The 13,914-nt window shown below is 41.7% G+C and overlaps 1 protein-coding gene across 10 annotated transcripts in view; it reads right to left on the reverse strand.

Annotated features, from left to right (window-relative positions):
* The window catches only part of ARMC2 (armadillo repeat containing 2), a 129,534-nt gene that overhangs the window by 24,739 nt on the left and 90,881 nt on the right, over positions 1 to 13,914 (reverse strand). For all 10 annotated transcript variants that reach the window (XM_017878742.1, XM_017878735.1, XM_017878738.1 and 7 more), the window contains one exon: positions 12,067 to 12,166. In XM_017878742.1, coding sequence (XP_017734231.1) covers positions 12,067 to 12,166 — 100 coding nt within the window. The remainder of the gene's footprint in view (positions 1 to 12,066; positions 12,167 to 13,914) is intronic.

Raw genomic sequence — 13,914 nt, forward strand, 5'->3', positions numbered from 1 at the left:
TGTTTTTTTTCTCTTCCTAGGCCTTGCCATTTCACCTCCATCTACCTGTCTTGCTTTTCTCTTAGTCCAGCTCAGTAGGCTTCTCCAGCCCTGTCCCACCTCCCGCTGTCAGTGTTGATTTGCCAGGATTTAGATCAGATCCCTGGTAAAAACAGATCTCCTCAGTGGGCATCATTCTTCAAAATTCAAATGACCTCTCCCCACTGTCACATGCAGTCTAATCTGGGAAGACTAAGTGCTGCTTTTCTTTTCTAAAATTCCCTCAGGCCCCTTACTCTTCTAAAATTCTTCCATTCTGTCATCTCTGTAGGTACTAATGTGGCCAAGATTATTAAGCCTCCAGTGCAGAAGAAGAAGCTCTAGGCTGTAGGGCAGGAAGAGTTAACACTGTTATAATACTGCTTTTCCTGCTTCAGATGGAAAAGGAGGGGGTGGTTCCTGGCAGCCGTGGTGCCAACTGAAGCATGGCATGCGAGATCAACAAATGGGATGGCAGATTGCACCGTCTGCAGCACCAAACTTCCAGCAACTGCTATCTCTGCTTACTGTTTTTGTCCTGTTTTTCAGGGTTGGCTATGGTACTTCTTCTTTTTCTTCCCCCCCACCTTTCTTAAATATATTCTACATGGATCTAGGGAGCATGAAAGAGGCCAAAATAGAAGCCGACTCACAGGAGGTCAGCAGAGGTAGTGTTTTCTTATCTCCATGCAAGGGCTTGTCTTGACTCGTCTGGAATCCTGAAGGAGGCTGAGCCAGACAGCTTTCCAGGGCCCCTCTCCTCACCATGGGTGGCCTCTGCTCCCAAACTGTGCACTCCAAGGTCCTCCCAACTGAACCAAGGTCTGCGTTGGGCGGGATCATGAAGAGATTATCTACTGTTCCACAGCCCGAGCCATCTCAAGTCTATAAAATATTACTTAATATTCTATAAAGATCTGTAAAAATTAAACCAAGGCCAAAATCATCTATTTAGAGAGAGCACCAATTCCACAGCAGAAAACGATTTCATCAATATGCAGCTCTCCTTTGAGGCACAGATTCTCTCCTTTATTCTTAGACAATATCTGAGAATCATCTATAAATTAACACTCCACTTTTATAGCATTTTTATTAAATTTAACACAATGTTGCATATTCATATCATAACTATGTGGTTTTGAAATAGCAAAATGAAGATGAATCAAGAGAGATCTTTTTTTTTTTCCTAAAGAAGGCAGTCTAGTATAACCAGTTCATATCGACTTTCTAATTTTACTTAAAACAGAATCAGCCTAGCAACAGCTACAGCCAACCAGAGCTTAGACAAACAGGTACACCTAGAGGAAGAAGATTGACCTCAACAGAGCTTTCCGGTTAGAGCCTGGGGGATATTGTCATTAGTTTCGCAGATGTTGTGCCCCAGTGAGCAAGCAAGTTACTCAACCTGAATGGGCCCCACAAGCCTGTGAATGAAATTACTTTAACTGGAATAAAGCCAGGAACAGGGCACTGCTCACCAGGATGGTCTATGTTGAGTTCCAATGGTGGCAGCATTGGCAGCAGCCGTTGCATGTTACTTTCCATGGGAGAGACATTGGCCTAAAGCCAATGAAAGACATTTTTACCCCTATTTGGAGATGTTGGAACTGAGGCTTCAGGAGACTCATTAAGTAAGCCCAAAGTCAAACACTGGTGAAGAGAAGAGGCAGGATCTGTACACACAGATGGCTTCCAAAACCACCTTCAGCCCAACTCCTCATTGCTCATCATCATCATCTTCCCTGTTCCCCAGCCCCAGCATCTCTGATTCCTCTCTGTCTCATCCCCTCACCAAGCAGTCACCAAGTCTCCTCGAACCTGTCATCTCAAAATGACCCCCAGCTCCCTCCTGCCCATGGACCTAATCTGCCTGTAGACTGTTGTCAGAGGCCCTTTCCAGGCTCCTCCCTCTGCCGTCAACCCTAACACCACTTCTTGAAGCACAGCTCTTCCCTTTGCTCAAAAACATCTACTGCCTATTAAATGAATGTCAAAGCCAGCATCTAATGCACCATCTGGCCCCGTGCGACCACTTCTGTGCTACCTCACATTACTCTCTGCCCACGGCCAAAGTGAACACATTCCTCCCCGACTCCCACACCCTTCCTACCGTACCTTAAAATAACTCATGTGCATAATGTTGACTGTGGGGAAGAAACAATATCAAGCTGTCACAGAAAGAATAAACTATGTTCAGCAGACTCCACTTAGGAGGGAACTGCTTCCACTAAGCAAAGGAAAACATTTTAGGAAGATTTGTAAGAATGGGTTGCAATGGAAGGGGATGTAAATATGCTTAAAATCTGAACCCTCTATTAACCAGAAAATTAATCAAAATGCCCTGTTTAAAATATGGTTACAAACTTCTCGTGCCTGAGAGCTGAATCAGCATTTACAATTTGCTTTGTTTATCCAACTTCCCACCCCAAACAAAACCCAAACATTAAGTGAGCTTGCAGGTGGCTTGAAGAACAGATAAATTTTAGCCAAGTGGAAGACAGACTGTGCACTACCGCAAAAACGCCAACTGACCATAGGGCACCGAAAGTGGGTCAAGAGTTTGCCTATGTGTTTAACTACATAAAATAGAAGAATCTGAAATGTTGGAGACTCAAAGCCAAGAATCTAAGCAGAAAATCATTTTAAAACCAGAAGAGATTATGCTTGATTCCCCCATCCATCTATCCATTCTATTGGCAATCATTTATTGAGCACCCACGATATGCCTTTGAATGTCACTCCAAAGTACCAGGGCAATGCTAGAATTTCACTGTGCTCGGTTCTTTTTCAAGCCAGCAGACATAAATCAGGCATTTGGGTTCCGTGCTGAGCAAGGAAAGAGCCAGTTCCACAAGGGCAAAGCCAGCAGGAGCTGGAAAGAATGAACAAGCTAAGGGCGTATTGTGCAGCCTGCCCGGTCAGGGGCGCAGACCAAGGCCAAGGCTGAAAAAAGGAGCAAGCTCAGTCCAATGCTCTCGGCACCCACTGGGAATGTGCCTGCAGAGGGCCTGGGAAGATAGCCATGGGGCGTGCTCCTGTCAGGGAGGAGGCAGAGGGCAAGCTGGGAGCCAAGTCGCCTTACAAAGGCACCAGGGGAAGGGGTGGAGGCACCTTCCTAACCAATCCTCGATGGCCCAAAGAGGATGGAGGGAAAGAGAAGGCACCTTCTCTCTGGAATGCTGAAAGGCTGTGGTTACATTCAAGATGAACAGCTAGAAAAATGGCAGTTGGTTTTGCTTTCAGCCCACACTGTTCAGACATTCCAGCTCTCATTTCTGACACCACGGTGGCTAAGCATTCCAAATCAGTGTTCACTGTGCATGCATACATGGCTGAAGACAGCAGCTTATGCCTATAGCAGTCTAAACAGAATGAGAGGTGGGACTTTAAGAGCAGCACAACCAAGAATGAGTCTGGCAGTTCCCAGGGTTTGCAAAGACTGTGACGACAGTCCTGCTGCATCTGGAAGCTCTGTGGTAAAAGAAACAAGAAATTAACCATATCTACACATGGAGAGAGTTAAATAGACAGTGGGTCAATGGATACATGTGATAGGAATGTAGACAAAGATTGTTTTTTTTGATCAAGACCTTTGAAAAATATTGCCAGTCTTTTGAAAGTCTTATTTGAGGCATTTTACCAGATCTCTTGCCCAGCAGATATTTACAGAAGAAATGGGGAAAATCCCTTCATGTTCTTCCAAAAAACAAACCCAAACGTATTTTCCTGAGATGCTAAATGTAGCAACACTGACGTCAGAGGCACCTCCTGAGGCAGGCTCTGCCTCCCAAAGGCTGATAGCAACCCCACTCCCTCCTTCGTTATTAAGCCCATCTGTTTGCACATTTGTTTTGTACCAAATGCAGTTTACACCATAAAGCGGACAATATGTGCACATTTCTTAAATGAGATTTGTCATTTAATTGAATTTTGGCCAGTGTTTTTAATAGATATTTTACCTAACTCTAAAGTTTAGCTTTCATACAGCCTCAAGCCGACCGAGAGGCTGTTTCATCTCAGTTTGTGTGTGTGTGGGAACTGGAGTTACTAGTTGCATCACGGATCTTGGACAAATTAACTACATAGATAAGAAGAAGTTTCCCTTGTTCTCCATGCGGAAGTCATTTATAGGAGCTGGGAGGAGTAGATGCCTTTTTGTTGAGACTATTGGTGAGCCAGAAACCCAGGCCATGCACACAACCATCACATACAGATGGAAAAGGAGGCCCACTTCACTGAGGGCCATTGTGCAAACAGAGGCAGTGTAAAGCGGAACATATTCTAAGTGAACTCATCACTCTCAATTTAATGTTGCAAACTACATTTAGATATGGGTATATACTGCACTGTCTCAAAACAGGACATCTGCAGGAATAGTAATTATTTTAAAGATGAAACTTGGAGCTTGTTTAACCTAACAAATGAACCAACAACTTGCAGCTTGTCTAGCCAACTGAACTGAAGGCACCCTCCCTTGGACAGGCGGCTCAAAGGGTCCTGAGGAGTAGAGCCTGTGCTCCTCTCTCCTGGGGGAGCCACTCTGGCCAGTGCTTAAAGCCTCGTCAGTGTGATGGGCACCTTCAAACTAGGTTTGGTCCCAGGACTTATTTTGACACAAGTCTGGCAGCGAACATTTGTGGAAAAGACTAATGTACCATCCTGTGTTCTCCAGCTAAGAAATCATTCCTCAGCTGCCTGTGCAAAAGGCAAAGGGCCAGTGGTTCTTACCACTTACTGGGAAGCCTATATCAGCACCTGGTGGGTCTTGTCAACTTGGTTCCCACTTTGTCAGGAAGAGCCACTGTCAGCTGTGCTCCTGTGGAGAAAGACTGACCCTGTGTGGCTGATTTGATTAATCACTTTAAAATCTTTTGAGGTTTTATGGGAACCCCTCTGCTGTCAATACTGGAGAAAATGGTTTTAAAGAACCACCTTAGTAAGTTATACCATAGGTCTCAAAACCTGCTGCTCATTTGAGTCACCTGAGAAGTCTCTTAAAAGTAAGTTATTGGGCCCCATCCCAGACATGAATCAGAATCTCTCTGGGTGGGGCCTGAGCACCTGTATTTCTATTTTTAAATTAAAACAAAATTTTTAATTAAACCCAAATTTTAAGTGGAAAATAGGCTTAAGGGTTCTTCTTGTTTTGTCGTGTTTTGTTTTTGGGAGAAAGGGTTTCACGGTGTAACTAGGCTGCAGTGCAGTGACTCGATTTCAGCTCAGTGCAACCTCCGTCTCTCAGGCTCAAGTGATTCTCCTGCCTCATCCTCCCAGGTAGCTGGGATTACAGGCATGGGCCACCAAACCCAGCTAATTTTTGCAGGGTTTTTTTTTTATTGTTTTTGTAGAGACAGAGGTTTACCATGTTGCCCAGGCTGGTCTCGAACTCCTGAGTTCAGACAATCCACCTGCCGCAGCCTCCCAAAGCACTGGGATTACAGGCCAACCTGAGCCACCTGTGCCCAGCTGAGCACCTGTATTTTTAAAGCTCCCCAGGTGAATCTGACGATAAGCCAAATTGGGGAGCCACTCTGATTTAAATCAAGAAAAAATCAGAACTCTCACCACTTGAATATCCATTATTTGTCTTTGTAATAATGCTTTTTAAAAAATAATAGGAATACTTGTAAATATAAATCCTTGTTCCTCAATAATCCTCACAGCATAGATGTGTAGAAAATAAAAGTGAAACCACTCCACAACCCCTCCTGTCGATGGACTTGATTTAGACTTTATATACTTGAATATGTAAAGTATATTCAGACTTCTCATATGTTGAAATCAGACTTTACCTTGACAAGAGAAAAGAATGTAAAATAATGGAAAATTTTGTGACTTTTGGTATCTTCTCATGTAATTCTAATTTTTTTCCCCTTTGATGGAAAACAACAGCAGATGGAGAGGAAATATTCTACTTTCTTCCAACAGCAACCAGCCCTGGTGCTACCTGGTTCAAAACAGGATTTCCCCCTTGGTGGACGGCAGCAGCGACCGGCAGCTTCCTGTGAAGCTCCCCATCCGCTGATAAGATCAGTTCAAGAGGCGTGTGTAGGTGACATTTCATTTATCACTATAAAGGGTTTTTTTCCTTCTCTTTCTTGTTCTTTTTAGATTTCTGTTTCTACGTTTTTTGAAAACGCGATTAGCCATAAACATGATTTGATTTAAAAGTGCATCTTAGAAAAATGAAACCTATGCTGATTCTAAATGTAGTCCTCAGGCTTTCAAGACAGAAGCAATATTAACCTCCCAGAACAAAAACAGGGAAGGTCTACTGACTCTGATTGTCTAATCATTTGGCAATGGCTATGTATATTAAGAGACTACAAAGCTTCCAAAGTATTTCTCTACAACCCAAGTTAGTCTTGCAGGGATGTTTCCTAGAGCTGAAAAAAAAAAATAATTATAGGAAGTAATAATTCTGTTAAGTTGCTGGAAGGCTGGTTCACGTTTCCATGATCAGTTCTAAGCCTCAACATTCAAGTAAATCCCAGGTGTGGCAAAGTGTCTAACCACTGCAGATCAATACACTCACATCAGAACTTTAAGAGGAAAAACAAATCGTATTTGATCAGCCACCTGGGCCACGCGAAACATGAAACTAAGATGCCATGCTGTTCTGAAGGAATTCTGTTTTGCTGTTTATGGCAGCCCACCCATGTGAAAATTGTGGGAAAAAATTCTTATTATATCCTCCTCCAAACTAGGAAGAAGAAAGTACATATTTAAGGAGGAAGCACTTGAGTATTAGAAAAAAATATTTTTTTAACACTTTACAGGTGGCAAAGCATTTCACATACTCAGAATTCTTTCTTTCAGCACTTATGAGCTTACTTTGCCAAGCATCATCTCGGTCTATCAGGACAAAGTCTGTGTCGTTTAGGAACTCGCAGTAGTGGGTAGGGCAGCTACATAATAACCATTTGGAGAACCACTAAAGAAGTGTTTTTGAAGACTAACGGGAACTTCTGGTTAATGATTTTAGGAAGTAGTTGGGACACACAGCTACTTCCTTGTAGCCTAAACTCTTTCCTTGTTCTTCTAAAATATTTTGGTTTTGAGGAAAATATAAGTTATGTATTTTTCTTGCTAGAAAAAAATCAAAGTAATGAGTCAAAACTACAACATTTCAATCGTTATTATAAGTAAAAGTATTGAGTCAAAGTATAATTTTTTAAAAATTAAAAACATGACTCTCATAGGCTCATAAAATGAACACACTTAAAGAGTATTTAACTCATTAATGAGGAGGCCAATACCACAGTAAAGTTTGTTCCAAGCACAATTGAAGAATTGGGAATTTACAAGCACTCAAGATTTCTAGGTTATATACAAACCTGACAAATGCCTACAAAGTAATAAAACCGTAACTTTTGAGGTGATTCTGTCTACCAGACTGAAAGCTATGAATTAATATGTAACTTTATTGTGTCTGGGATTTAACCAAATAGTAAACAGCAAGTCCAAACACCAGTATGTTGGCCTAGAGAATTAATCCCTGATTGGGCCATTAAACAATGCCCTGGCATGCCTTTGTCAGGACATGCCTCCACCTATTCCACACCTTATCTCTAAGATTTGTATAGTTTTTCTTAATAATAGTGAAGTGGTTAAGGCCATACACATACTGCTTGGGTTCTTAGCTCTGAGTGTACTAGCTGGGATACTAGCTGTGTTAAAGTCTTAAAAATGTTGCACTGATGAGGGAGAAATTGACTGGTCTTGCTTGGGAGGCCTCACAGAGGAGCAGACAAGAGAGTTACAACTTGAAATATGAAATTGACTTTGAAGAGGAGAAGTCACAGAGAAGTTTCATCAGAGCCCCTTAGGCTCTTCTCATTAAGTCTGTTCATATTGAATTTTATTTTAGGGTTTTTAGTCTACAATATCTATCTGTCTAGCTAGCTAGCTAGCTAGTGATCAATGACTCACTGCAGCCTGGGCTCAAGCAATCCTCCCACCTTAGCCTTCCAAGTAGCTGGGACTACAGGCATGTGCCACCACGCACAGCTAATTTTTTGTTTATAGAGATGGGGTCTATGTTGCCAGTCTTTTCTCTCTCTCTCTCTCTCTCTCTCTCTCTCTGAGATAGGATTTCATCTTGTTGCCCAAGCTGGACAACTGCTTTCACTAGAGACTCACACCACCACGCCTGGCTTATGTGTTGATACTGGAGTTAAAAAAGAAATTATTTAAGTAAATAGTGAGGGTAAGGAGGTCCTCAGTAAGGTTTTCCTTTTAATGAAAAGCAGCCCCCAAATAATTTCTTTTCTAACAAAGAGCAGCCTGTAAAATCAAGCTGCAGATATAGAAAGGCAGGCTAGAAGCTTGCACGGGTGAATGTTGCCAGCTGTGCCAATAGGAAAAAGGGTACCTGGGACTAGGCATGTCCACTATGGCAGCTCCATCTTCCCTTCTCTTTGCCAGCCACATGTGCAGTAAAGAGCAGGTAACATGGTGCCAGCCAAGCAAAAATCCCATTTGTATAATAAGAAGACTAGGGTTGGGTGGCCAGCTTCTCTGCGCACTATGTAAACATCACACCTGGTCCAACCAATCTTTGGGCCCTGTGTAGATCAGACATGGCCTCCTCGAGCCTGTCTATAAAACCCTGTGCAGAGGCCAGAAGTCCCACTCGGGTGCCTCTCGTGCACAGGAGAGAGGGCTATTCTCCTCTCTCTTTCTTTTGCCTATTAAACCTCTGCAATTAACCTCACTCCATGTGTGTCCATGTCCTTGATTTCCTTGGAATGAGGCAATGAACCTCAGGTGTCACCCCCGACAATGATGCTGCTTCAGTGTTACTTCTTTTTTTTTTTTTTTTTTGAGATAGAGTCTCCCTCTGTCGCCCAGGCTGGAGTGCAGTGGCACGATCTTGGCTCACTGCAGCCTCCACCTCCAGGGTTCAAGCGATTCTCCTGTGTCAGCCTCCTGAGTAGCTGGGACTACAGGCTAATTTTAATAAGCTTGGTTATGACGTTCTCCTGCTAATTGCAAACAAATAATTGCAAAAAAGCAAGTAAAGATTACTAAAGGCAGAGGTAGCAACCAATAGAAAAAGAAGAGAGAGAAAATCTACAAAGAAGATGCAGACATTTAAAGAACCTCATCAACAGACTCAGGTTTCCCATGTGGGACAAATAGCCTCTAGAGCAATAATTAATGCTTACAATAATGACCTCTGCTATCAAGAGGTTAAGTTAGTTTTAATATCTTCTAAGAAGGAAGAGAAACATGTAATATACTTGAATATGATTTTTGCCACAATGATTTAAGTTTAGTGATTAAAGTGATAATATGCATTTCTTTGATGGTCCTGAATAAACATGTTACTGTACATGGTTTACAAGGTGCTCTCTATTCCTCTTTGGAAACTAAAATAATTTTAATAGGTGTTTTAGTCTGTTCTTACATTGCTCCAAATAAATACTTCAGATTAGATAATTTATCAAGAAAAGAGATTTAATTGGCTCATGGTTCCGTAGGCTGTACAGGAAGCATGCTGCTGGCATCTGCTCAGCTTCTGGGGAGGCATCAGGAAACTTACAATCATGGTGGAAGGTGAAAGGGAAGCAGGCACATCTTACATGGCCGGAGCAGGAGGAAGAGACAGAGCAGGGGGAGGTGCTACACACTTTTAAACAAGCAGATCTCATGAAAACTCACTCAGTCACTATCACGAGAACAGCACCAGGGGGATGGTGCTAATCCATCCATGAGAACTCCGCCTGCATGATCCAATCACCTCCCACCAGGCCCCACCTCCAATACAGGGGATTACAATTCAACATGAGATTTAGGCTGGGACACAGATCCAAACCACATCAATAGGAACATAAAATGGTAATTAACATCAATAGAGAAAAATGTGGTTTCTTAAACATGAGTTTTGCTTTTCAGATAACCATTGGTCTAATGTGAAAAGTAGTTTAGTAAAAAGTATAGTAAAATTCTATGCCAATTTAAACTTTAGGACATTTAGGCTGGGTGCAGTGGCTCATATCTGTAATCCCAGCACTTTGGGAGGCTGAAGTGGTAGGATTGCTTGAGCCCAAGAGTTCCAGGCCAGCCTGGGCAACATAGTGAGACTCCCATCTTTATTTTAAAAAACAAAAACAAAAAACAAAAAAACTTTAGGACATTTAGTTACTCAAACTAGAAAAAGCATACTCTTAGCCATACTGATATCTCTAGTCTCTCATATTGGTGAGATACCAGGATTTTTGTTGGTTCATTCCATATGGCCATCATCTAAGCTCCAATCAGAGAAACAAACAGTATCTACTAGTAATGCTAGAAAACAATAGCACTATTTGTGAGTACTCAATTAATGAATTTTCTTCCTTAAAAAAATTATAGATTATAACATAACTCGAAATCAAACTGTTAAACGAAGTATTTTCTTTTGTCCATATTTGAAAATTCTAGTGGCAAGGCAAATAAATCTTCTCTAATTAAAGACATCTACACCACCCAAGATCAAAGCACCAAAGCAAAAAAAAAAAAAGTGATGGGAAAATAAAGTTATAATTAAAATTCATAACATTAAATTATAAAACAAGGTATATAAATAGATCTCTTTTGAGTATAACATGAAAAAGAGTTCTTTTGGGCTGGGCACAGTGGCTCACACCTGTAATCCCAGCACATGGCAAAACTCTTGTCTCTATCAAAAAAAAAAAAAAATTAGCCAGGGGTGGCGTCACATGCCTGTAATCCCTACTTGGGAGGCTAAAGCTGGGGTAAAACCTGACAAATTTAACAATTCTCAGCAGAAGTCTTTGGCTGGGTAAAAATAAGTTCAATGCTAGTCAGTAACAAACAGAGATTATGTTTTGAGGTGGTCTTAATATGGTTAATAAAACAAACACAAAGCTTTAGATTAAAATATTGTTAGTATATACATAAATTATTTGGTCCATAAACTGGTAAAACTTACTATAGGATGTTGAAAATGTACCACATTTAAAATGAATACTTATTGTATAAATGGACAAAATATCTCACTAAGTTGATGTCACTTTAATAATTTATGAAAGTGAATAAAAGTCGACTTTGCTTTAACGAATACTTAAAAACTTAAAATAAAAATTAATGTTTGTGGCCGGGTGTGGTGGCTCACACCTGTAAACCCAGCACTTTGGGAGGCCGAGGCAGGCGGATCATGAGGTCAGGAGATTGAGACCATCCTGACTAACACGGTGAAACCTCATGTGGCGGGCGCCTGTAGTCCCAGCTACTCAGGAGGCTGAGGCGGGAGAATGACGTGAACCTGGGAGGCAGAGCTTGCAGTGAGCCGAGATCGTGCCACTGCACTCCAGCCTGGGCAACAGAGCGAGATTCCGTCTCAAAAAAAAAAAAAAAAATTAATATCTGTATGAAGTATTATGATTTGATTAATGAGAAATCATTTGTGAGTTCTTTCTTTTTTAAACAACTATATACATTTTTGCCTTGATTCATTAAAACTAAATTATTTCATTTAAGCACTTTACCTAGAAATGTTACCTTTTAAATAAAACAATGGGGTCAAAGAATTAGAGAACTTAAGGGCTAGAAGAATCTTCAGGGAATATCCAGTGCAGGGGAACTGCAAACCTTAATTTGCATCAGAAGTCCCTGTGGTTCTTGTTAAAATGCAGATGGCCAGATAGGTCCTACCCTACCCACCTGACTCAGTAGCCTGGGATGAAACCTGGAAGAAATAACCATTACGGAAATAACCCTTGGGGTGGGGTTATACCCCTACCCCCACCCCAAAGTGACTCCCATGTAGGTTGTCTACAGATCAGTGGGAGGAAAAATATTGTTACAATCTACTACCTTCCTTCCCAAATCGGGAAACTTCCTAGAACATCAACATTCCATTTCTGACTCAAACTACTCCTTCAACTCCTATACATAACTTACTGCCACCCGGGGCAGTACATTTATTGGAAGTTTCTTATAGAAACCTATACATTCAGAACATAAAGACATTCAAAATGGGCTTACACAAATACATTAGTGTAAAGACTCATTGAAGAATTAAATGAATGAAGAACTGACCTGCTTCTTCTGGTATTTGTTAATTAGATTCAGAAATAAGGCGTAACATCTGGAATAGCTGGCCAAGGCTGCACAGCAGTCACGGTAAGAAGTAAGTTTGCTGCAGAAATGCCAAATGGGAAAATAAAGGTAAACTTTGTTTTTCTGTAAAATTCAAGTACACATAGTATCACTTTAAATGCAGACCTTCAAAACATTGCCCAGTTCAAGAAAAGGAGTCTAAAAATACTCTACATATCAGTTCAGGGAAGCTGCAAGGAGGCTTGCTATCTGCTATAAACTCTAGAGAGATGGATCCAGAGAAATTTAAAAGGTAACTTATATGTATGTGGTGTGAATTTACACTATCCATGTAGTTCAGAAAACACAAACTTACACGAAATTTATATGAAATCTGGTTGGATACCAGTGAGTCTCCTGGCACCACATCAGAAGCAAATGTAAAACTACTTTTGTAGGCCAGGCACGGTGCCTCATGCCTGCAATCCCAGCACTTTGGAAGGCTGAGGCAGGTGGGTTACTTGAGGTCAGGAGCTTGCGACCAGCCTAGCCAACATAGTGAAACCCCATCTCTACAAAAATACAAAAATTAGCTGGGTGTGGTGGCATGTGCCTGTAATCCCAGCTGCTCTGGAGGCGGAGGCAGAACTGCTTGAACCCAGGAGGCAGAGGTTGTAGTGAGCTGAGATTGCACCACTGCACTCCAGACTGGGCAATGGGGAGAGACTCTGCCTCAAAACAAACAAACAAACAAACCTATACATTCAAAACAAACAAACAAACAAACAAAACTGCTTTAATACAGTAGATTGGTAGTGTTATATTAATATTAGGGAAAATAGACCGACCTTAAGACAGGAAGCCTTGAAAACAGCTTCAGAATTTCTAAAGCAAGTAAGCAAGCAAGCAAGCAAACCCATAAGGCAATATTGACAAACCCACAACAAATCAGGAGATGTTCATATATTTCTTCCTAACTGATGAATCAATAGGTAAAACAGCATTAATATGTTAAAAACTTGACCACATACGAGGCCATAAATAAGCCTCAGTAAATTTTCAAAGAACTGGTATCTCAAAGACCACATTCTCTGGTCAAAGTGCAATTAAATTACGCACCATTTAAAAAATAAATTAAAAAAAAATTTTTTTTTGGAAATGTAAGAACACCTAATTTATAGGTCAAAGAAGCATGAAAATTACAAAAGAAATACTTAAATACAAGTAATAAAAATATTACAAATCAAAACTCATAAGATGGGCCAGGCACAGTGGCTCACGTCTGTAATCCCAGCACTTTGGGAGGCCGAGACAGGAGGATCACTCGAGGCCAGGAGTTCAAGACCAGCCTGGCCAACATGGTGAAACCCCGTCTCTACTAAAACATACAAAAATTAGCTGGGCATGGTGGCGCATGCCACCGGAGTAGTCCCAGCTGCCTCTGGAGTAGTCCCAGCTACTGCAGAGGTTGAGGCAGGAGAATCGCTTGAACCTGGGAGGCGAAAGTTGCAGTGAGCCGAGATCACAACAGTGCACTCCAGCCTGGGCAACAGAGTGAGACCTTGTCTCAAAAAAAAAAAAAAACAAAACAAAAAACAAAAAAGGCTAGGCGCGGTGGCTCAAGCCTGTAATCCCAGCACTTTGGGAGGCCGAGATGGGCAGATCACGAGGTCAGGAGATCGAGACCATCCTGGCTAACACGGTGAAACCCCGTCTCTACTAAAAAATACAAAAAACTAGCCAGGCGAGGTGGTGGGCGCCTGTAGTCCCAGCTACTCGGGAGGCTGAGGCAGGAGAATGGCGTAAACCCGGGAGGCGGAGCTTGCAGTGAGCTGAGATCCGGCCACT

Source organism: Rhinopithecus bieti, unplaced genomic scaffold (genome assembly GCF_001698545.2).
Source record: "Rhinopithecus bieti isolate Rb0 unplaced genomic scaffold, ASM169854v2 scaffold_11508, whole genome shotgun sequence".
Taxonomy (NCBI): domain Eukaryota; kingdom Metazoa; phylum Chordata; class Mammalia; order Primates; family Cercopithecidae; genus Rhinopithecus; species Rhinopithecus bieti.